We start from the raw sequence: 24,060 nt of genomic DNA on the forward strand, positions 1-24,060 counted from the left end.
GCCCCGGCAGCGGCACCTGCTGCGGGCCCCGCGAGTCCCTCCGGGCACAGGAGCCGTGTCCCTGCCCCTGTCCCTCCCGGCACGGCCCGGACACGGCCGGACAGGGAACCCGCGGCGCCCGCTGCTCCCGGACGCGCGGGGCCTAAGGAAAAACGCCGGCCGAGTGAAGCGGGGGATCGCAAACGCCGAGAGAGATGCTGATGGCGGGCACCTGGAGAGTCTGTGGCCCGAACTTGGGGCTCCGGGCAGGGGATTCCCATCCCCGGTGTCTCCCAGCTCCCGGAGATGTCCCGGGGCTTCCCCGGGCCCCTGTCCCGGCCTGGCCCCCAAGGCCCGGGACAGCTCAGCCCAAATTATCCCCTCCCTCCTTGAGGTGCCCTCCCAGAGCTGGACGGGAGCACACACCTCCCATCCCAATTCCGTGAACAGGCCCCCATTCATGAATGGGATTAAAGCTTTCTCCGGGGCTGGGGGATCCCAGGACTGTCCGTGAGTGTCCCGGGTGTGCCGGACTGCGGCCGAGTCCCTGGGTGGCTCGGGGAGGACCAGAGGGATCGGAGCTCCCCCAGCCCCGGCCCATCCGCATCCGCATCCCCATCCCCATCCCTATCCCGTTCCCGTCCCCATCCCTGCACTCCTCTCCTCTTCCCCCGGCGATGGAGGCGCAGGGAGCGGGACGGAGGGGCCGTTTTCCGGGGAAGAGTTAACAAATCCCGGGGTCGGCGGGGCTGGGGGGGCGGCTGGGGGTGTCCGGGGGGAGCGGTGGGGGCAGGGAGGCTGCGGAGCCCCGCTGCCCTGCAGGGAAGGCGGTTGCATTGCCAAAGACGCCCCGCTGGGCTAGCAGGCCCGGGAGCAGATTAATCAGGCACTAATTCAATTTACAACAACCACTTTTATTCAGCTCGGTGGCAAGGAATTCAAAGCGGGAGAAGGGCGGGCGGAGGGGAGGGGGCGGAGGCCGGCCGGGGCTCGCCGCTGCCCGGGTAGCCCCCGGCCCCTCGGGCCGCCTCGCCGCCGCTCTCCGGGGAGGGAACCGCGCCGCCGTGCCAGGCCCGGCCGCTTGAGTGACACGGCGTGGGCAGCGCTCGGAGAGAGGGCACCTCCGTTGGAAAAATAAAAGTGCCCTTTTAATCAAAGAGGGAAGGGGGGCGAGCAGGGCGGCCGGGAGCCGGGAGCCGAGGCGGGGAAGCTCCGCTCCCTCCCGGGGCTCTCTCCGGGGTGTCGGTACCGTCCCCTGGGCTGTGTCCCCGGCCGGGATCTCAGCGGAGCCCCAGCGGGGCCGGGGGCAGCGCCGTCGGGGCAGCCCCTCAGCACCGGGGGTCCGGGTGGGTGGGAAGGGCAGAGCGGGGCTGGGCACGGCCCGGTGCGGGACAAGTGCCGCCCTTTAACCCCTTCCTTGCCTTAACGGGAGAGCCGACAAACTGCAGAGCGAGGTGGGGGGCGGCAAGAGGCGGAGCGCAGCCCCTCGTGCCCGGTCTGTCCCGGGGCTGTGAGAGAGAGACTGCTCCTCTTCCCCGAGACCAGCCCCCCAAAACACCTGCCGGGGGTCGCCAGGCCCAGCAGTTCCCGTGTTCTGTTCCCCCGTTAAACTTCCCCGGCACCGGCTTTCCTGTCCCAGGGCTGCGGGAGCCCACTCGGGCCGGTTCCCTTCAGATCCAACTCAGTGGCCAGTCTCCGTCTGGCCCGGTGGACAGGGGAGGCCAGCAGGGACCGGGTGGGACACGTCCCCGTCCCGATCCCCCCGGCGTTCCCACAGGTGGGCGTGGGGCTCCTCCGGGCCGCTTCCCCCCTTCCCGCTCCACGCCCCCGGAGCATCCCCAGCTGCAAGGCGCGGGCGGCCCCGGCTCCCCCAGCCCCGTCGGGGGCACGGGGGACGGGGGCAGCCCAGGGACCCTTGCCCGGCTCCTCGGGGCGGCTCGGGAGCCCCGCGCCCATCGCCGCGGTGTCGAGGCGGACTCCGTCCCACTCCCATCCCCCCCGCCCTCCCCGAGGCCTGTGCGCGTCTCTGGCTGAGCCGCCAGTGGATGTCGTTGTTCTGTTCCTTGAGCGCGATGTCACTCCTTTAGCATGACCTCAAACGCGGCGGGGGCTGGGACCGCCAGTCATTCTCCGTGCGAGGGCCGGGGCGGGAGGCAGGCGGGACCCAGCCCCGCCGCCAGCCCCACTTTTGTGGTGCCGCCGCCGTCGCGGTCTCCCCTTTCTCCGCGGGGCTGGCCGCGGGGCGGGCGATGCTCCGGGCTCCCTGAGCCGCCGCACCGCGTCCCCGGCCGAGGTGCCCCGCGGAGCGGCGCGGTCAGGCGGCGGCTCCCGGCGAGCCCCGTGTCCCCCGGCCCCGCCGTCCCCGCGCCGCGCGGAGGTCGCGCAGGATGCCGCGGAGGGGAGCGGAGGCGCCGCTGGCCCTGCTGCTGGCGGCGGCGTGGCTGGCGCAGCCCCTGCGCGGCGGCTACCACGGCGTGAGCATGTTCGCCGTGCAGAGCGCCCAGCCCGACCCCTGCTACGACGAGCACGGGCTGCCCCGCCGCTGCATCCCCGACTTCGTCAACTCGGCCTTCGGCAAGGAGGTGAAGGTGTCCAGCACCTGCGGGAAGCCGCCGTCGCGGTACTGCGTGGTGACGGAGAAGGGCGAGGAGCAGGTCCGCACCTGCCACCTCTGCAACGCCTCCGACCCCAAGCGCGCCCACCCGCCCTCCTTCCTCACCGACCTCAACAACCCGCACAACCTGACCTGCTGGCAGTCCGACAGCTACGTCCAGTATCCCCACAACGTCACCCTCACCCTGTCCCTCGGCAAGAAATTCGAGGTGACCTACGTCAGCCTGCAGTTCTGCTCGCCGCGCCCCGAGTCCATGGCCATCCACAAGTCCATGGACTATGGCAAGACCTGGGTGCCTTTCCAGTTCTACTCCACGCAGTGCCGCAAGATGTACAACAAGCCGAGCCGCGCCGCCATCACGAAGCAGAACGAGCAGGAGGCGGTGTGCACCGACTCGCACACCGACGTGCGGCCCCTCTCCGGCGGCCTCATCGCCTTCAGCACCCTGGACGGCCGCCCCACCGCCCACGACTTCGACAACTCGCCCGTGCTGCAGGACTGGGTGACGGCCACCGACATCAGGGTGACCTTCAGCCGCCTGCACACCTTCGGCGACGAGAGCGAGGACGACTCCGAGCTGGCCCGCGACTCCTACTTCTACGCCGTGTCCGACCTGCAGGTCGGCGGGCGCTGCAAGTGCAACGGGCACGCGTCGCGCTGCGTCCGGGACCGCGACGACAGCTTGGTGTGCGACTGCAAGCACAACACGGCCGGCCCCGAGTGCGACCGCTGCAAGCCCTTCCACTACGATCGGCCCTGGCAGCGAGCGACGGCCCGGGAGGCCAACGAGTGCGTGGGTGAGTCCCGGCCGCGGGCGCGGACACGGCGGGAGGAGGACGGGCCCGGGGCGCGGAGGTCCCCGGAGGGGAGGCGGAGGGAGGGCAGAGCGAAGGAGCCGCGGGGGACGGCAGAGAAAGGCACGGGGACATCCAGGGACACGCCGAGCAGCGCGGGGACAAGCAGGGACACTGCGAACGGAGAGGAGGAGGACGCTGAGGTTAAACGGAGAGCATAGGGGTGAGGACGGGACACCCAGGGACCTCGGAGCGCGGAGCGGGGATGTGAAGGCGCTCGGGAGCACAGGGGATGGGACACTGAGGCGCCCGGCAGCTCAAGGCAGGGGACACTGAGGTACTCGGGAGCCCGCTGGTGACAACAGCGAGGGACCTCCAGGTGCGAAACGGCGGGCACGGGGAGCCTGGGACCACCGGGCAGGGCACAGCAATTTGGGGCAGGGGATACCGAGAGCCGCGGGGCCGTGGGACGGGGACACCGGAGGCAGCCGGCGGCGCAGGACGGGGTTAGCGGGGGACTCCGATGAGCAGAGCTAGGGGAAGCTCGGAAACGCGAAGCAGGAAAAAGCAAGGAGCTCAGGAGAGGGGATAAGGAGCGTTCAGGATTCCGGGAAAACTCCGTTCATGTCCGCAGGAGCGGGAAGGGGCCCTGGGTGGCCGGGCAGGGGCTCCCGTCCCGCACAGGTCCCAGCCGGGGGGCCCGCAGAGCGCGGCTCGGCTCCGGTCCGGGGATCCCGGGGCTCGCAGCAGCCCCGTTCTCCTCCCCGGGACAGGGCTCGGAGCCGCCCCAAGCCCGAGAGGCTCCGCGCCCGGGCGGGACCGGGACCGGCACCGGGACGGGCTCTGGCCCCTTCCGGAGAGCGAAGGCGGCCGGGAGCAGGGCAGGGAAGCCGGGCAAAGCCCGCAGCTCCGGTCCCGGCATCCTCGGGAGGTGCGGGCGGCCCTGGAAGGCGGCGGCGGGGACTTGAAGGAGCCCCAGGGCCAAATGAGAAGCGGGCAGCAGCCGGTTCGTTCCATCTGGAGGGAGAAACGCGCCGTGCTGGCTGTCCCGGGCGGAACGGAGTGTCCCTCGCGTCTGCCGAGGTGCACAAGGGTTAAGGGCTTGAGCAGTTCTCCCCCGTGAGTCCCGCACATCCCGCCGAACGTTGCCTCCGATCTTCCACCGCCGCTTCCGGGCGGGATCCCAGCGCGCTGCCGCTGCTCTCCTCGCGGCTTCGGGGCCGGTGCTCAGCCGTGTGCCCGTGGGGACCCGGCCCCGGGTTGGGATGGCCGGACTGGGCTCCGCTGCCCGCCCCGGGACTCCCCGGCCCCGCGGAGCGCAGCCCCGGCCCCGCCGCCGCCGCCGCCTTGTTTACACGGAAAACACGGCCCCGGCTTCCAAAATATTTGCAGCTCCGAATATAGGAAAAATCCCTCGCCGAGCGGCCGGGGTTGGCCGCCTTTTTTCCTTTTTTTTTTTTTTTTCTTTTATTTTGTTTTCTTTCCCTTCTTTTCATTTTTAATTATTTTCCCCAAATCACAATCAGATGTGAGCCTTGCAGAGAGTGCAATTTCTTCTCCGGCGTCTTCGGCAGGAAGGCACGGCCAAGCCGGGTTATTTGGCAGGGAGAGGAGCCCGGTGGCACCGGGCACTCGCGGTGGCGGCTCCGGGGTCCCGGCAGTCTCGGGGCGATGCTCGGACCCCCTCGGGACGGGGGAAGCGGCCGGGAGATGCCACGTCCCGATGCCCGAGGCTGCCGGGGTCAGCTCCGGGTTCGCTTTTCCGCCGTCCCGAGGGTCCCGGTGCCGGGCAGCGCTCGGGGTCGGAGCTCCGCATCTCGTTCCCATTTCAGCGCTGTGTCCTGCTCAGCAGCGAGGCCGGAGGGCAGGAGGGGTCCGGCTCTCCCAGCCTCAGCCCCGCTCTGTGCCTGCAGGGTCACCGCTATCAGCGATGCCGTAAATTTCAGTGCGGTCTCGAGGTGCTATCTGACCCCCGGTCTCCTCTGCAGGATTCCCAAACTCTCCTAAAAACGCTTCTGTTCAGTAATTGTGCTGGCGCTGTGCTCCTACCATCCTTCTCCCTTCCAATGTATTTCCAATAAAAGGGAAGCGAGTTCCCAGTTTCCAGTAAAATATGTCACTTTTATGCCAGGCTTTGCATTTCAGACCATGTGCGCTCCTGGCCGCGTCAGACTTCTGCAAACGAAAATCGCTCTGTTTTTTCCTTTTCCATCGGCTTTGCTGGGAAGTGAATGTTTTGCAAGGACGAAGCTACCGTAAAACAATTTTCCGCAGCCCAGTCCCGCCGCTCCTTCCCTGGGGCCGCACCTATCAGTCTGTAAAACCAGGCACGGCCAAAACCCCGCGCTGCCCTGCCAAGCCCACACCGCCTGGAATAATCCCCCCAGATAAAGATCACAATAACCCCATTCAACTCCCACCCACTCACTCATGACCGTCGGCCTACCCTGGTTTCTGTCCCAAATCCCGAGAGAAAGTCAGGCCCCGGGTCAGGAGCCGCCTGCGGGGCAGGGCCGGGACCGAGCGGGAGCTGCAGCCGGAGCCGCTCGCTGAGGCTCCTTCCAGGCTGCTCCGGGCACCAGAGCGGCCGTGCTGAGCGAAAGGGGCATCAGCCAAATCAGCTGAGTTCACATCGAGGAGCGCTGGGAGAACAGGTTGCGTTTTTTGTTTTGTTTTGTTTTGGTTTTTTTCACTGAATTTGCTTTTTTCCTTTCTGGAAAATCGTTGGGAGTTTTCTTTTTCTTTTAGTCTAAAGAGAAAAATGATAGCATGTGTCCGCTTTGCTTAAAAATTTGGGAGTTTTCTTTAGTAAGCCGGTTCCCCCTGCCAAAACTGAATCTTTGTTCCTATTCATTCTTATTTGGGGCTGAGAAAGAAATGCTCTGGAGTTTCTGACAGAAAGTCAAAATTTCCCATGGGAACACTTTTTGCCAGCCAGATCGAATTTTTCCTTAGAGCTCCTTGCGAGACCCCAGCACTGCACGTGGAGAGGACAAGGCTTGTCCCAAGGGGATGTTCTGCAGGGATCTGCTCCTGCAGAGCTGTCGCAGCCTCAGGTTCCCATCAGCTTTACCTGGCAAGTGACTGCTCCACGCAGAGCTTGGCCTTGCAGTCCGGCTCTGGCGGGGCGCCTGCGAGGGCTCCAGGGAGGGCTCGGCTTGGAGAAGAGCTCGGAGGTCTGTTCTCCATCCTGCCTCTCCCCAGCGCCGCTGGGCTGCCTCTTTGCTCAGCGCTGGTCCGGCCCAAGCCCCCTTCTCCAGCCCAGCCCGTCCTGATGCAACTTCCAGCTCCCCCAGGAGAGGAATCACAGCTGGGAAAGGTCTGAAGTGAAATGCTGTCAGAGCTCAGCTGCTGGTGAGATCGTGTGGAGGCAGGCAGGGTCTTTGATCAGATTTAACATCACTAAAATACAACGCGCACCATTCAAGAAATAAACACCACTAGAAACACAACGTGCACGATTCCTCCAGAACCCCGGTGTGGGTCAGAGTGCTGGGAATGAGCGGGACCAGCATCCTCCCTTCGCTTTGCACCTTTGCCTCTGCCTGGATGAGGCCCTGCTGGCCCAGCCCAGGCTGCATCCCGCTGACAGGCGCTTGGAGAGCTCCAGACTCCATTCCAGGGCAGGCTCTGCAGCCCCAGCGCCGTTCCCCACGGAGCCGGGGATGCTCCCGGCGCCTGCAGGTGTTCCTGACGTCAGCCTGGCCGCAGGTGCCGGGCCCCGCTCGGCTTTGGCCCTCGAGAGCGTTTAACAAAGCCGGGAGCGAGCGCAGGGGGAGAAAGGAAACACATTGTGCTCCCAGATAGGGGATTTGGCACGGTCAGCGCCGGAGCCTGGCGCTGGGCAGGCTCTGCCGCGCTGCCCGAGGGTTCCCAGGCTGGGATGTGTCCCGTGTCACAGCGATTTCCCAGCGAGTTCTTGTTCAGCGGAAAGGAAACTTCACCTCCGACAAGGAGCTGACCAGGAGCTCTGAGAGGAGCGCCCACCAAACGCTCCCAGTGCAAAACTTCCTTCAGCCAAACCTGGGCCCTTGGCAGCTCCGTGCTGCTCCAGGGAGGCATTTGCAGCGCAGTGCTTGCTGAAATAGCAAACGGGCCCCTCCACCCTCGCCACAGCCAGGAAATCAGGTCCTCCCACACAGCCCTGCTCCCTCAGAGGCACAGGAGGGGTTTCATGCAGGGAGTTCCTGGTGTCCCTTTTTAAATTCAGGTTATCCCTTTCCTTTACCGTGCGTTAATCACCTCCACCTCCAAAGCTCTCTCAGTTCCTGTCCTGTCTGTGACCATTTTCCCCAGTCTGGCACAGTGGGGTACTGGGGAGCCTCATGAGAGGATTCCTTCCCATTCTCTTTGGCCTCCAAGTGGAAGAAGGAGTCAAGCTGGCTTTGGCTCTGTCCCTGCAGGAATCACTTGTGAGCCAGTGCCTGTCTGCAGGGTCCAGGCATCCCCGAGCGGGCAGAGCAGGGGCCAGGCCTGGGCCACCAGGGGCTCCCAGTAGCCAGGAAGGACTCACATCCAGCCAGGAAGGGCTGGGCTGGTGGGAGATGTCCTTTCTGCCTGCTCCTCTCCCCGGTGGTTCAGGGCTTTGCCAATGGTTTATCCTGAGGGGCACAGAGGGACAGAGGGACAGAGACTGGCTGCAGCACTGGGGAGTGTGAGTGGGGCTGGCAGGGCTGGCAGGGACCTGGCGACACAGGGGCACATCCACTGATCCCTCAGTTCCCTGGTGGGATGGGAGTCAGGCAGAGGAACAAAGCGGCTTTGCAGTCCTTCTGTGAGGAGAAAAGGAGTCTGGGTGTCCCCATGCCCACCCTGCTCATGGCCACAGCTGCTCCAGAGGGAAGGGGAAGGTTGCAAACATCCATCCCTTCTCTTGGAGACACAGCCACACTCCCAGCCTGGGCAGAGAGGCTCTGGGCAAGATCCCAGGCTGCTCCTGCAGGGTCCCCAGGGTCCCACAGAGGATCCCCAGGGTCCTACAGAGGATCCCCACAGTGTAACCTCCTTTGTCCACCCAAGGCAGATTCTGGTGCCTGGATCTGGCAGCAAACTCAGCTCTGGCTGTGGCTGGGTCCAGCCAGGGTTCTCAGCTGGTTCTCAGGGTTCTCAGGTGCATTTTGAAGCTGCCCTGTGCTGGTGTTGCCTGTACCTGCTGATGATAGCAATGCCCATCATGTCTGATGTCAGGTTTGCCTTGGGCCTCAATTTCCCCCACGTCTAGGGAGCAAAGGGAGGCTCTGTAAAACCCTTTGGGTCTGGGTTCAGAAGGACACGAAGCATTACTGCAGCACCCTTTTACTCAGGAAACTGCAGCTGGGGCAGCTCCACCAGCAGCTGGAGCAGACCCTGTGCACTCCATCCAAGGAGCCCCAGGCCCTTTCCAGCCCCTCCTGGTGCAGCTCCCATGGACTGTGCTGCATGGGGAAGCACAGAGCAGGGCTGGCTGTGTTGCTGAGCAGATGGGTGCTGTAGCCATAGAAATTCGGGCCCAGGAGCTGCTGAGGCTCCCATTGTAGCCTCCCAAGGGAGCCTCGCATGGGCAGAGCTTTCTCACAGGCTTTTATTCTCAGGAAGCTTAAAGTTAAACTGATTTCCAACAGAAAGGTTTTTACACCAACAAACAAACAAACAAAAAAGCGCAGTTAAGGCTAAAACAAAACCAGGCTTGGCACTCCGGGTTGGACACTTGCCTTCCCTTGAGCTTGTCCACGGCTAATCTCTGCTCTCCTCTTTCTGGGCCAAATCTTGTCATCCTTATTCAGCCTCCGCTGTCCTCGCCTCGCAAACCCCCTGTGCCTGCCCGGGGGGACGTGCTGCTCTCCAGGGATGGAGCAAAAAGCACCCGAGGGCTCTGGAATCCCCCCTGCCTCTAAAGGCACTCCCAGGATTCTGGGATTTCTGTCTGGGAGCAGGTGGGAACACGAATTTTTCTCTATATTCTTAATTTATCTCCCCTTCACGCTCAGGGATGGGAGATGGATTTTTGTGGCCACGGAGGGGTGATGCCTTTTTGGTCCTTGGTCTCTCCTGCCTCCCTTTTGTGACACCCAGCTTTTTGGCAGTGGTTTTGGAGGCTCTTGTGCTTTTTATGGAACTGCAGGATTTCACTCCAGGGAGTTCCTGGTGTCTCTTATTAAATTTAGGTGATTCCATTTCTCTACCCTGATTGATTACCCACCCCAAGCTGCCATCCTGTCTGTGACCCTTCTGTGGTAGGGCTGTGCAAGCAGAGTTTTATTGAGGAATTCCTGGAGGATTTCAGGGCTCTGTGTTGAGTTTTTCCCCACCAGCTTTATCCAGGGCAGAGGAGATTGTGGGTGAGGATGGCTGGAGCAGCCTGGGTGCCTGCCTGGCATCGCAGGGGCTGTGGGGCATTGGGCCACTTGTTGCTGTCAAACAGCAAAAAAAACCCCAGAGCAGCCCCAGGACCCATCTAATCCAACATCCACCTTTTCCTGGAGAGCTGTGGCACGGGAGCCCAGGCCGGGCTGCATCCCCAGCACAGGGGGGTTCACAGGATGCTTTAACAGCACGTTCATGGTGGCCCCGAACAGATCCCCCCGTTTTTGAGGAGAGCAGGGAGAGGATTCGCTGCAGGATCAGCCGGTGCAGAGGGCTCAGAGCCGGGGCTGGGCGGTGGCACGGCCACATCTGCTCCGTCCCCAGGGCGTCTCGGGAGCCGCGGCTGCCGCTTGGCCTCTGCCGCTGCGAGCAGCAGGGAACGTTTGCTTGGCATGGGCCGAGCTCCCGTGCCGAGCGTCCCTGCCAGATCCCCGCTGCTCCGCACGGAGCGGGCACGGCCCGGGCTGGCACAGAGCGGGCACGGCTCGGGCTGGCACGGAGCGGGCACGGCTCGGGCTGGCACGGAGCGGGCAGGGCCCGGGCTGGCTCGGCTCGGGCTGGCACGGTTTGGGGTGGCACGGTTCGGGCTGGCTCTGCTGCTCGGCGGGACGGGGAGACGGGAACAGGCGCCATGTCTGAGCAGGGATCAGGGACAGGGACAGGACAGGGGACACGGACACGGCAGGGGACAGGGACAGGGATGGGACAGGGAGGGCACAGGAACGGCGACAGGGACAGAAACACGGACACAGAGGGGACAGGGACACGGACAGGAACAGGGAAAGGCCGGACCCACAGCCGGGGCAATCTCGGCTCTGCCCGCGCAGACTCATCCCCGCTGACCGCGCTCCAAAGAGCCCGGAGAGCCGGGACGGGGCTGGCTGGAGTGACAGGCGGGCTTTTAAAAAGATATCAGTGTAATGGATTGCGTTTATGAGGGGATTAGGATGCCCTGGGGACTGATAAGGAGACGGGGAGGCTTTTCCTGCTCTCAGCCAGGGCAGCGCGGAGCTCTGGGAGGGAACGGAACGGGGACTCCGCTCCCGATCCACCGCAGGCAGCAGCAGAGACACCCGTGGCACGGTGGGGCTCAACCCCACAGAGTGAGAGTTTGATTAAGGATCAGCAGAAACCAGGGAATCAATGGTGGGGACGGGAAAATCCTGTACTCTTTTGGGAGGTACCAAATAAACATTCTGACCCGGGAGAGCACGGGAATGGAGGAGACACAGCTCTGCTGGGAGATGAGTTTATGGGAGTGTTTTGAGCACCGCTGGTTTCAGGGCAGACTGGAGTTTAAAAAGTGATGGAGGGATGTGGGCACAGAGATTGTTTTGTTCTGGGGCTCAGCTGGCACAGGGGGCACTGACAGCACAAACTGGGCACAGAGCTGCTGCCCACAACGGGCACAGAGCTGCTGCCTACAACAGGCACGGAACTGCTGCCCACAACGGGCACAGAGCTGCTGCCCACAACGGGCACCTCCTGCACCGCTGGGATGGCAGAGGAGCAGGCAGGGAAAGAGCCTGAGTTCATGTCCCACACACAGCTCCGAGACTGTGGAAGAAACCTTCCTGGGCAGAAATTTCCACAGGCAGAAATTTTCCTTTCAAAGCGTCTCGTGAGTGACGGGAGGCTGAAAATCGTGTCTGCATCCCTCACCTGGACACAGGTTTGGAGAGCAGGGAAGGAGCAAACCTTGATTTCACTCTCTCTGGAAGTACAGGGGTTTTCTGAAGTGTTCCACAGAAGGGCTGGAAGGGGCCTCTGGCTCTGCCCAACCCTGTTGTCACCCAGGCTGTGGTTGCTGGGGGAGAAGGGTCCCCTCAGGCTGAGACAGGACTTGGGGGGGCTACACTGGCAATCCCAGCCCCCAGGCCGAGTCCTGCTCCCCTGGGGATGGAGGGGCTGCTAATGGATGAGCCCAGCAGCCCTTGGCCTCTTCTGCCAAAAATAACCAGCAAAAAGGATTGTGTGGGCAGGTGAGTGGAAATTCCAGCGCAGGCAGGGGGGAGCAGCCTTGGAAACCTCTGCTTGAGGATCAAAGCTGCTGCATCTCCCGTTTGGGGAGAGGATGGAGAGCCCAGGCCCAGACCTAGTACCCCAAATTTCCCCTGGGAAAGGGCAAAAATGCCATGAGGGGCAGGAACAGGCAGTGCATGACACAGGCTGGGAGCAGCCCGGCTCTGTGGGACTGTTTCACAGCAGATTTATCTTTTTAGATGTGCTGGGGTGGAAACTCTCTGAGCCAGCGAAAAATAGGCCTGGATTTGTTGATGGCACCTCATGGAGAGGGGACAGCGCTCCCAGGTTGTCATGGCACGGGGGAAGGAGGGAAGGGAGGGTCCTCCCCGTGTCCCAGGTGGGAATTGGAGGCGGAGCACGGCAGGAACGCTGCTGGCTCGGCCGGCCCCGCTCCGGGCTCGCTGCCACGTCCGTGCGGGTCCGCGCGGGTCCGTGCGGGTCCGTTCAGGGTCCATGCGCTCCCAGCCCAGCTACTCCCCCCGAGCCCAGCCCATCCTCGCAGCCGCTGCGCTCCGAGATCGGGCCCGGCACGGAAAGATGGATGAGGTGTCCACGTCACCCTCCCTGCGGTATTTGGGGGCCATCCATCACCCCGATCCCTGCCAGGCTGCGCGGGGTGGGTCACTGCGATCCGTGCTTAGCTTTGACCGAGGGAGCAATCTTCATTGGAATTACCATTAATTATCCTACGGGAACAATTAACGCCCCTTAATGGCAGCTCTGTGGGGATTTAGGGTGCAGGCTCTGGCAGCCAGAGCGCAGTGGGTGAGGAGAGAATGGACAGCACGTCTGATAGGAAAACGGAGTTTAACACTCACGGGGGACTGTCCCAGCACTGACTTTGCTCTCACAGCCCAAAAGGACTTCTAGACCTCCTTCAGGGTCTGGAGTGTAATTCCTGCCTGGTCAGGAGATGCTCTGGGGAGAGCTGAGCCCTGCGTGCAGGGAGGGGAGCAGAGGGAGGGAGGGGCCGTGCAGGCAGGTGAGACCTAAATCCCCCTGTCCGCAGCCTCCTCTTCACGAAAACCTTCCCCGGAGGGCTGGCCCTGCTCTTCCTGCCCTCTGGCTGCCCCAGCAGGGAGCGATGCCCGAGCAGAAGGAGCAGTTCCAGCAGAAGCGAGCCCGGGGAGCGCGGCAGAGGCACCAGGACACTGGAAATGGAGCGGGGAGAGGGAAGGTAAAGGACGGGAAAGGCCACGGACAGGAGGAAAATGTCTGGGTGTGAAAATCTGGGTTTGTGGTGCACGAGAGCCCCGAAAAGCGTCCTCGCGGTGGGTAAAGCCGCTCCCTCCTGGCGCTGCCTGCTGTTTCCCGCCCCATCTGATAAGCAGCACAGAATCAGCCCCGCGTTCTGCCTTCCTCCATCAGCGCGGCCTGTCCCGAGCCGCGGCTGTTCACGGGCTCATCCTCCCCCCTGTGCGAGAGGGAGTCAGTTCTGGTTAATGTTGGAGATCGGAACGTGATTACCGAGAGCCTCATGAAATTAAATCCCTTCTCTTCAAAGCGGCCGGGCAGGGAGGGGAGGAGGGAGGGGAGCGTCCCTCCGGCAGCGGCGGTGGCCGGGCGGATATTGAGAGCAGCCCGGTGGCCACGATCGGGCTCTGACAGAGGCACGGCACATACAAACAGCAGCTTGTGTTTGCACACAAAGGCTCCGTGCCCCGCCATCCCCGGCCCGGGCTCTGCACCCTCGGCTCTCGGGCAGAAAGTCCCGGGAGGGTTGGAGGGAGGGAAGGGCGGCTGAATATTCAGGGATGAATTGAAGTGTGCAAAGAGCCTTTGGGAAGCTCGCGGTGCAGCGCCTTGGATCAGCTGCCCGCCGGGGCTGGAACGCAACCGCTGCGCTTGAAAGGGCGACTTTCACGCTGAAGCAAAACGGGACAAAGGAAGATAAATGAAACGGGCTCCCGGCAGGGTTTGGTTTGTTTGTTTTTGTAACTCGGCTAATATTCCCGCATTGTTCAGCCCAGCGGCCCAGTGTCTGTCCTTCACACGCTGCTCGTAAATCGGGGCTGGGCGGGCGGCGCAGGCAGCGGGCGGTGCGGGAGGGACCAGCGGGACAGGGACGGGACCTGCGGGACAGGGACGGGACCAGCGGGACAGGGACGGGACCAGGGGGACAGGGACGGGACCAGCGGGACAGGGATGGGATCAGCGGGACAGGGATGCGACCGGGAGGGACGGACAGGGAGGACAGGGCAGGATGGGACCAGCGGGACAGGGATGGGACCAGCGGGACAGGGATGGGACCAGGGGGACAGGGATGGGACCAGCGGGACAGGGACGGGACCAGCGGGACAGGGATGGGACCAGCGGGACAGGGACACGGACAGGGACAGGATGCACGGACAGGGGCGGGACGAGCGGGACAGAAGCAGAGCTCTGCCGGGGGGGTCTGTGCACCAGCAGAGTTCTGCTCTCAGTTCATTCCTCAGCTGAGCGGGGCATGTCCTGGTGACCTTTCACGGAGCAGGCAGCAAATCTGCCGGGATTTGTCCAAAAGTGGGGACACCCCAGCAAACGGTGGGGACACCCCAGCAAACGGTGGTTACCAGCTGATGTGTTAGCCCTCTCCATCCCATCCCATCCCATCCCATCCCATCCCATCCCATCCCATCCCATCCCATCCCATCCCATCCCATCCCATCCCATCCCATCCCATCCCATCCCATCCCATCCCTCATTCCCGCCGTGCCGGGGATGGATCCCTGCAGAGCTCAGAGCCCGCCCAGGGCTGATCCCGTGGGATGGATCCCGACGTGAATTCGGGATTAGGGATCACAGGGTGGACACAGCCAGGTTGATATAGGCGCTCGTTTGATTGCAAGGATTAGAAGATCCCCGGTGTAAGCCTCTTGAAAATTCCCTTTCCCTCCGGATTTTAGGCAAAGCAGGTTTAACGCCGCAACATTTCTCTAGTGTGAGCTGAGCAAGCAAAATTTAATATTCAGCTGCATGATAGTCTAGCTCAAATCAAAGAGCAAGAGCAGCGTCGCCTTTAAAACATTTGAATAACATTTAATATCCTCTGTAGCATTTACTTTTCACAAGCCTCTGCAAAACCACCAAATGCTCACAGAAATTTGGCAAACTGACTTCTGCACAAATCCAGCCTCCCAGATGAGCTGTTTCTTAGTCTCTACAAAGTTTCACCCTATCAACAATAACAAAAAAATTCCAACAAAACCCCAGACAGCGCCTCACGTGCTGGGGGCACCAAAGAAATCCCCTGGTTTGGGTGACCAATGAATGTCCCCAGCAATGAAAAGCGAACAATTTGTCGGCAGCCCCTGCACTTGAAAACGAATGATCCAAATTATTCAGCGAGTCTCCCTGGATAGTGAATCCATTGAAAGGGGGTCGAGACGAAGTCATAAATTATTCATTACCCCGAAGAGAATGAAATGCATATAATCATAACAATAATAATAACAACAACAATCGTTACACTAATAATAGCAACCAGAGCCCGGGCAGCTCTGCCCGGAGAGCCAGGGAGCCATGAAACCTCCCAAACTTTATTTTCCATTTATCCCAGCCCCTGTTTAGAGCGGCTGCGTTAAATAAAGGAATGTAAAGTGGGTGGACATTTGGAATAAATGTATTTATTGCCGATAATTGTACTCGCTTGCCTGGGTTGGAGGTGATGGACTTTGTGCTCGGGTCCTTGGCAGGGAGCAGCTCCATGAACTCCCACCCATCCCTGTAATCGCTCCATGGAATTGATTGCTCCGTGTCCCGGCTGCTTTTAAGGAGCCTTTGGCAATGGCTGCAGCGAGGCACGTCCTGTCCCCGTGTCCTGGAAAATTTATCGGTGTCCGCGGGCTGAAAGGGAATGGGAAGTGCTGGCCTGAGACACATCCCTGGGCTCTGACTGCTCCTGGCTTCGATGGGACCTGGATTGCGGAGCCATTGAGCGGCCAGGGCCTTGTCACCCAGCCCGAATTCCCCGCTGTCGCTGTCCCGCCTCACTCCGGAGCCTTTCAGCCCCCGGCAATTCCTCTGCCCTCGGGAGCCGAGGTTCCCTTTGGGCATCCTTGACTTGGGAGCTCCTTCCAGCGGCCCGAGGGGGATTTTCTGCCCGGGGAGCTCTCTGCTGGGCCATACTGAACGTTCGAACGCATTTCCATGCCTGCACGGCGGTGGAAGGAGCCCGGCTACCCCTCCGGCATGCAAATGAACCCGGGCCGTTCGCAGCGCGGGGGCTCGGCCGTGGCACCGGGCCATCCCCGAGTTTCCCACAGGTCACAGGGAGGGCTCGGAGGGGCCCGAGGGTCCTTCCTGAGGCTGCCTCGGAGCTTCCTCCACCTGCTGCTCTCCAGGAGGAGCGGGGAGGGCTCCTGCTGTTCCCTGCACGCCGGGGAAAATGGCATTTTTAAAGCCGGGGAGCAGCAGGCTGGGACGGGAAGGGTTAAAGCGCTGGTGGGTCCGGCTCCAGCAGCGTTGAGGCTGCAGAGAGGGCTCAGAACCCACGGGACTGGGTTTGGGGGGGGTCAGTGCTGCACGGGAGGCTCAGCACCCTCAGGGCTGGGCTGGGGGGTCAGTGCTGAAGGTCAGCATCCCCAGGGCTGGGTTTGGGGGGTCAGTGCCGCAGAGGCCGCTCAGAACCCACAGAGCTGGGCTGGGGGGTTCAGCACAGCAGCCCCTGGGGGCAGTTTGGACCCCAATGCTGCAATAGGCTCACAGAGCTGGGTTTTGTTTGGTTTTTGTTTGGTTGCCGAGTTAATCTGCAGCTCAGGCTAAGACTGCCTCGGTGGGGAAGGGGTGCGAGGATGGGGGAGATGAGGCAGGGCAGGGTCCGGGGCTGGGGCTGAGCCTGGTGCCACCAGCCGGGCTCGGGGACACGCGGGACATGCGGGGCCCTCCCCGTGGCACGGCAGGAGGGCTGAGCTCGCACATCCTCTGCTGCCGGGCAGCTGCGAGGCAGGGAGCAGAAGAAAGAGTTCCTGCTGGCATTTTTGTTGGAAGTCGCCTGAGTATTAAGTGGAACACGGTTTTCATTACCAGCTCCGCTTTGGTGCAATAAATCACGAACTAGAAACACACTTCTGGCCTGGATTCTGCCCTCAGCTCTGAGTGGCAGTAACCAGAGGCAAAATCCAGCCTGGGCTTCAGCCTTGCAGCCCATATGGTCACCTTTTGGAATTCATTTTTTCTGGTAATTTCTGTGTAATTAGACAGCACTGAAGGCTGCTTCCTCTCCCGGGCAATGAATGGCGCCGACCTCGTGCCAAAGGTGCACTTGGCCCCCCACAAACCCGTGAGGAGAGACCAGCCCAGCCTCCAGGGGACAATCGGGACCCTCGGCAAGGGGACCCCCGACACCCCCGGAGTGCTGGGAGGGGATGGGGGCACGGAGCAGCAATGCAGCACAGAGCCAGCCCTTGCTCTGGGCTGTTCAGAGAGCTCGGAGTGTTTGTGCGGGCTCCAGCTGCTGCTGGAATATCTGGGAGGTCATCCCGCCGAGCAGGAACCTGTAATTGCAGCAGATGCTCTCCGACCCGCGGGGGAGCAGCGCCGCTCATCCCCCGGGCAGCAATCTAATTTATATCTCATAAGACAGTTTTATTTTCGGGATTACCGACGGGTTCCGTGCCAGAGAGCCCCGCGGGCTCTGGCCGCTGCCGCACCAGGGGGAGTGCGGCGTTGGGAAGGAGCCTCCTCGTGCTGGGTTATGGGGCCGTAAAATTATCCCTGCTAGGAGCCGGCCGCCCTTCCAGAGGAGCCATTAAAGGGAAAACAAAGGCAGCCCCTGGCCCCCTCCCGGCTTCTGTTCCAACGCCGAGCGTGGACGGGAGGAGAGCGGTAGAGGGTTTGGTGGAGCCGGGCTCTGTGTGCTCAGATCGGGTTTGCTGGAGCCGGGCTCTGCGCTGGAGCCAGGCTCAGCTGGGGTTTGTTGGAACCAGGCTCTGTGTGCTCGGATGCGGGTGCTGCTGCTTGATCCTTTCCGAACAAACTGCTCCAGCTCCGAGAGACAGGGGGAGAGCCGGGGAGGGTTTGTTGGAGCCGGGCTCTGTGCTGGAGCCAGGCTCAGATGGGCTTTGCTGTAGCCGGGCTCTGTGTGCTCCGATGGGGTGTGTTGGAGCCCAGCTCTGTGTGCTCGGATGCTGCTGCTGCTGTTTGATCCTTTCTGAGCAATCGGCTCCAGCTCCGAGGGACAGTGAGAGCGAGAGGAAGAGGAGGAGAAGCCATTTCTCATTGCCTCAGCGCTGCTCTCCGCGGGCGGGGATGGAGCCCTGCATCCTCTGGGTGTTTGGATGCAGGAGCGGCCCACCCCGGGGGGGATGCTGGGGAGGCAGCCGCAGCCTCTAAACAGCTCCCCAGGCTCCCAGCCTCCTGAGAGTTTAATTTTTGGGAAGCTTTAACATCCCCAGCTTAGCAAGCTCTGAAAGAAAGGTCAGCTAATCCCTCAGAGCGTCTGAATGAATTCAGGCCCAGGAGTGAGATTACTGAGCAGGGGAGGGGAGGCCAGGGAGCTGCATGGATACCGGGACCCTTCCCAGGGGCAGGCCTGGCTTGCTGAAGAAACGAGAAATGCATCTTTTATTGCAGTTCTCAGCCCCTGGCAGGAGGGAGGAGTGGGCAAAGCCCCCAGCTCTCACCCAGCAGCACAGGGTGGTGGAGGAGGGCCCTGAGAGAGACCTGAGGGTCATCTGAACTCCTGCTGCTGGGGAGGGATCTGTGTGAGGAGAGGTTTTGGCTCAGCCATGGGCACAGCATCCAGATGTGTTCTGGAGACACCTGTACTGCTGTGAAACCCAAATTTCAGTTCCACGAGAACCTGGACTCTGGGTAAATGACCAAATTTCTGTGAGGAAAACCTGAAGCCAGTCCCCAAGGTGGCTTTCCCTGGCACGATCAGGGCGGGGCAGGAAGGGGCCCTGCAGGCTCTGGGATGTGCTGGAGCCACCTGACAGGAGCAGCCTTCCCTCGTGTGACACCTGTGACAGCAGCAGGGACAGCCTGGTGCCACCAGAGGCAGCTTGGGAGCAGCCTGGGGGCATCAGTGAGAGGAAAAGGACCGGCTCACACAGACAGAGAGGTGCAGGACATCCACGAGCTGCAGGGCTGGAAGCAGCCCCATGTGCCTTTTGGAGAGATGCTTTTCACTCACTTTGTGCGGGGGTTTCCAGCTGCAGCCCTGGTTAGAAACCAAATTGATGTTGGAGTGTCTGAGCACCACATCTGGTGTGACATGAGTCCCTGTCCTGGGGAAACTGAGGCAATGAGCAAGGCAGTGGCCACCAGAGAGGCTCCCTGGTCCTAATTCCCTCCCTTTGCCCAGCCCTGCACTGGTTTTACTCCAATTGTTTTACTGGAGGAAAGAGAGGAGGCAGATCCTTGCTATGCTGGGGAGCATTTACCTGTGGGCTTTGGGGGATTCTCACTTGGCTCGGCCTGATTCAGGCTGGGCTGGTTTCAGGAGTACCTGAACATCTCCTCTGGTTCGGCTGCCCTGAACAGGGACAAACCCAGTGGTGCCCTGGCCTGGCAGGACCTGCAGAGGGCTGTGCCAGCGCTGAGGAGCAGGGCACAGCGCTGTCCTGGCAGGGTGTCAGGGTCCATCCCGTGTCCCAGCCCTGGCTGAGCCCCCCTCAGCCTCCCCAGCCGCCCCCTCCTCAGCCCTGCCCCTCCAGACGCTGCCCTCGGCCATTCAGCCTCTCTCCGGATCATTAAACATATTGAGCAACACCAGTCCTGTGACTGGTTAATTAGTAAAGACCTGACTAATTAGTTAATCGTGTTTACCGAGCGCTTTGAGAGCGCTCAGTGTCATTATTCGGCGTTCTGAGTGGCCGCGGGTGCCCCTCCCGTGCAGGGCTCCCCGCCTTTGTCTGTGCTCCCTCGGCCCGGGGCTGGGATGGGAGCTCGGCCCTTCTCCCCCGGTCACAGGGGTCCCAAACAGCCTCTGGGGGGTTGGAAAAGCCCATCGCAGATTTCCCTACACCCTGGCACACTGAGCTGCTCTCCCAAAGCTGTCCCTGGAGCAGGCAGGGCTGGCTCTGTGTGCTCCCCTCATCCCCCTAAGGGAAGATCAGCCACATCCAGCCCTGTTCTCCCTCCCCAATCCCAAATTCCAAATTCCAAATCCAGCCCCCAGTGCCGTGCACACCTCGGAGCTGGGAGCCTCCTGCTCTTTATGAGAGAAATCAGATTCCCAGCAGAAAGCAAGGCAGGTCATTCCAGGAGAGGGAGAGGGAGAGGGAGAGGGAGAGGGAGCGGATCTCATCTGCCCAGAGGAATGGAAATGGGATTTGTTAGTCAGGGAGGGTCTTGGCATCCCTGAAGAATCACCAAGTCTGATCTCCTTGGGACTGTCTTAATTCATAAAAACGTCATCAGCTCGTTAAGCACCCTCATAAAGAGCCCCAGTCCCCCCCAATCACTGTGGGATCTGCAGGGGAGGCTGCCAGCACCAGCTGCAGAGCACAGCCACCTCCAGGGAGCACCTCCAGGAGAGGGGAAATCTGCCTCTGGAGCTGACCCAGAGCTATGAAAGTCACCCAGGGCTGCCACAGGAGCAGAGTTTGGAATATTTCAGTCCCTGGGAGTTGGTTGGGGTGCACATGGCGAGTGACAGTGACTCTGCTGCTGCCTTCACCCTGCTGTCCTGAGCTGCAGCTGGGAGATCCTGGCTCTGCTCTTCCAGAAATCCTCAGAGGTGAGGTCAGGGCCTGCCACCCCCAGGTGACACTCACCTGAGTGGGGATGATGCTGCAGGACCGCGGAGATGCTGGCTGGGAAGGAGGGGGGAGGAGTTTCCATTTGCACCCCAAATTTCCTCCCGGAAATCCTCCCTGCCTTGGGGGCTGCCAGTGAGGGCAGAGCAGCCCGAAAGGGACACCGAGCAGAATGTCAGTGATAATGCGGCTGGAGCCCACCTCAGGCTCAGGAACTGTTCCTGGCACTGGCCATGCTGGTGCAGAGAAGGCACCTGTGGGTGCAGGGTCCTGCTTCCCATGTGAGCAGCACCAGATTGCCTGGGGGGTGCTTGAGTGGGGTTTCTCTGTCATTTGGGGTTTCTCTGTAATTTGGGGGTTTCTCTGTAATTTAGGGGATCTGAACCACAGATTGGATCCTTGTAGTTCATTTTAGGCATATATCAGTGATAAGAGTGGTTTGGTGGCTCTCACTTCCACAGGTCACACCCCCAGGACATCTCCAGTGGTTTATATGGATTAACTGCTATGGAAGAAGGGCTTAGAGGAGGGTGGGACCATTTGGAGTCTGGGAATTCGATTCCCAGCTGTGCTGCATTGGTGTCCCCATGTGTAAAGGTCAGAAGGGCGAGGTCTGTGGCCCCAGCCTGTCGTCACCCCCAGGAGGGAGCCCAGGGGTTACTGGTGCCTGCAGGAAGGGCAGCAGCACCAGAGCTCAGTTTGGTTCCTTGCACAAGACAAACTTTCCTCCTTGTCCGACCTCCTCCCCACCATCCTCCTGTCAGAATCTCTTTCTTTGCTCCTCCTGCAGGCAGGGAGCACCAGGAGCGCTTCCCCATCCTCCCATGGCTGGGCTGGGGGAAACTCCTTTCCTGCCAAGTGCCCCTGGGCCAGGCAGGACCCGAGCCCTGCTCTCAGCCTGGAGGCTGGCAGGGTGGCACGGTGTCCCTTGGTGTCCCTCGGTGTCCCTCGGTGTCCCTTGGTGTCCCTTGGTGTCCCTCGGTGTCCCTGGGTGCCAGAGCTGTCCCTGTGCCCCAGCATTCCCAAGCAGGAGGAGAGGAGAGGCTGCTCCATGAGAGAGGAGCAAGGCAGGCAGGGAGGGAAGGAGGCAAACAGGGCTGCACCTGGGAGATGTCAGGGTTGGTTTTGCAGCCCCACACGGGCAGTGACAGCAGCTCCGTGGGGGCGAGAGCAGGCGCAGCAGGGCAGATTTATGGCCATGGGTCAGGCCCGGGCTGAGCCAAACCTCCTGCCTAGCATCAGTTTCATGGACAAGATGAAGTGCAGAGCCTGCAGTGCGGGCGCCCTGCGAGAGGGGAAAGGCTGGAGAGCACGAGCAGGGGGTCCTGTGAGGGGCCATGCTGCTCCTCCCTGTTCTGCTCGGGGCTCTCCTTCCCAGCCTGGGCTTGGGATGCAGAGAGCAGCACTGAGCAGCCCCAGCAGCTGCTGGGTCTGGTCCCACAGCCCCACAGAGCTCACGGGCTGGGAGCCATGAGCTGAGCAGCTGGAGGCTGCAGGAAGCAGCAGGAAAGGGCTCCCTTCTTTCAAAACAAAATAAAATTCACAGCAATTCCCAGCCCTGCAGAAGGGAGCAAGGCCAGGCAGGGAACTGAAACCTCGGAGACAATTCCAAATCCAAATTCATCCCCCTTTGAGCACGGGGCAGCCCGGCCAGGGAGATGCTGTGGGATTGTCACAGTACCACAGGACACCGGGGCCAGGCCAGGGCTTCCCTTCCTGGCCAGACACCCAGACTGAAACTCTTGTAAACTCAGAACCTCATAGAAAAGATGAAGCGAAATTCCTGGAGGCTCCCGGCTCTGCCTGAGATCGTCGTGCGACAGACCTTTGTCCCAGATGTGGTGAGATTGTCACTTCATCACCGTCTGGTACTGAAAGCTACGTTTCAGCTGGGCTTTGACGGGTAATTGATGGATGATGCAATGGCTGTTGTGCCTGCAGCGTCTCCACATTGTCCTCTTTGGCAATGCCTTTTGATGTCCCTCTTCAAAGGACGCATCCTGCCCTTTCCCTGCCAAGGGTGACCAGGAAAGTCTTGGCAAACACAGGAAAGTGCCTGTGGTGTTGAGGCTGCTGCTCCTTCATCCCATCCCGAGGCAGGAGAGGTGAATTTTATTCCTGACACCTTTGCTCCACTGGGGCAGATCCCAGGTGAACTGTGGGGGGGGGGGGGGCGGTCAGTGCAGTTCTTTGCCAGGGGATGCTGGGTACCCACACAACGCCCTGGGCAAACAAAGGGCACGGCTCAGTTTGTTGTTGCCAAACAGCGGGTTTGCCGTTCAGCAGAGCCCGGAGCGGGGTTGCCATTCAGCAGAGCCCAGAGCGGGGTTGCTGTTTATCAGAGCCCGGAGCGGGGTTGCCATTCAGCAGAGGGAAGCCGTGTCAAAGCAGGATCTAAAGGCAGATTACAGGAATTCCCGGGGTGGCATTGAGCTGCCCCAGCCCGGCATTGACATCCATTGTGCCGCCCGCTGCCCCGGGCTGTCCGTGCTGCAGCCCCTGTGCTGTCTCACAGTCAGTGACACGCTGCCCTTTCACGCACACACACCAGGGCTCCCCGGCAGCCTTTCCCGAGCATTCTGATGCCGCAGCTTGTCAGGGATGCCCGGAAAGGGCCGGGCTGTGCCGCGGGGTGCCCGGGCTCCGGCAGAGCTGGGTTCAGCGCAAGAATAACCCAGCCAGCAGGTGGGACACGGCAACCCCTAATCCCAAATCATTTTTCTTGCCGGCATCCGTTTTGTGTTGGGAATGGTGATGGTTGTGGGCAGCAGCCCCTGGGAGAGCGATATTATTCCCCTCCTTTTGTGCCCGGGCCGTGTTTGAATTGGGAAACAAAGCTGAGCAGCTTGTGCCTCCTGTTGGAAGCCTTCCTATCCCGCTGGGGATCCGGGACCTTTTCATCTCAGCCCTGCACTCCAGAGGCTTCTGCCTCTTCCCATCTTTAAGTCTTTAGTAAATATCAGAAAAGAGAAAATAAAGGCGATCCCCCGGGCTCGGCAGCGTTACCTTCCCTGCATGAAACAGAGGGGGGGAAAGGAAAACAGATATTTATCCTCATTTTAGCATTTTTCATGTGGAGCTTGAAGACAGTAAATAATGCTTAGTCTGATTTTGTAAGCTGGGGACACTGTGGAGCAGGGTGGATTTTACTCTTTGTGTGAGTGCCCAGATTTTGGGGGGATCCAGACCCTGAGCCACGGAAGGGGAACAAAGCACTGGCAGGCAAATGCCAGCTCAGATGGATGCCCAGTGCCATGGATTCTGGTGCCAGGGGCAGGACAGGCAGAGCTCAGCCCCCCAGAGCCATCTGGGCACAGCCCAGCTGCAAACCAGGCTCCCTAAACTACCCCAGGGTCAGGGGGGGCAGCAGGCAGGGCAGGGAGGCTGTGTCCTCTAGGGAGGAAGGGACATTGCTGCTGGGAAAGGAACAGCTCAAAACCATCCAACTCCTCCTCATTTACTGTCTCAGGTTTGATATGAATGCTTGGAGGGAACTCTTCCCTTTCTGTGAAGTTTTTGATTATCTGATGGAAGGCAATTCAAAACAGAACAGGAATATTTCCCTTTTTTCTTTGTTTGAAACTCAAACTTTTGGCTTGGCTTTCAAATCTGAAATACACCCAAA

General features: G+C 61.1%; 1 protein-coding gene across 1 annotated transcript in view; it reads left to right on the forward strand.

Annotated features, from left to right (window-relative positions):
- Positions 1-2,122: 2,122 nt before the first annotated feature.
- NTN1 (netrin 1) overlaps positions 2,123-24,060 on the forward strand; it is a 79,297-nt gene continuing 57,359 nt past the window's right edge. Inside the window, exon 1 of the mRNA XM_064728837.1 lies at positions 2,123-3,390. Within this exon, the coding sequence (XP_064584907.1) occupies positions 2,367-3,390 (1,024 nt within the window). The 5' untranslated portion in view covers positions 2,123-2,366. The remainder of the gene's footprint in view (positions 3,391-24,060) is intronic.

This window comes from Zonotrichia leucophrys, chromosome 18 (assembly GCF_028769735.1).
Source record: "Zonotrichia leucophrys gambelii isolate GWCS_2022_RI chromosome 18, RI_Zleu_2.0, whole genome shotgun sequence".
Classification (NCBI taxonomy): domain Eukaryota; kingdom Metazoa; phylum Chordata; class Aves; order Passeriformes; family Passerellidae; genus Zonotrichia; species Zonotrichia leucophrys.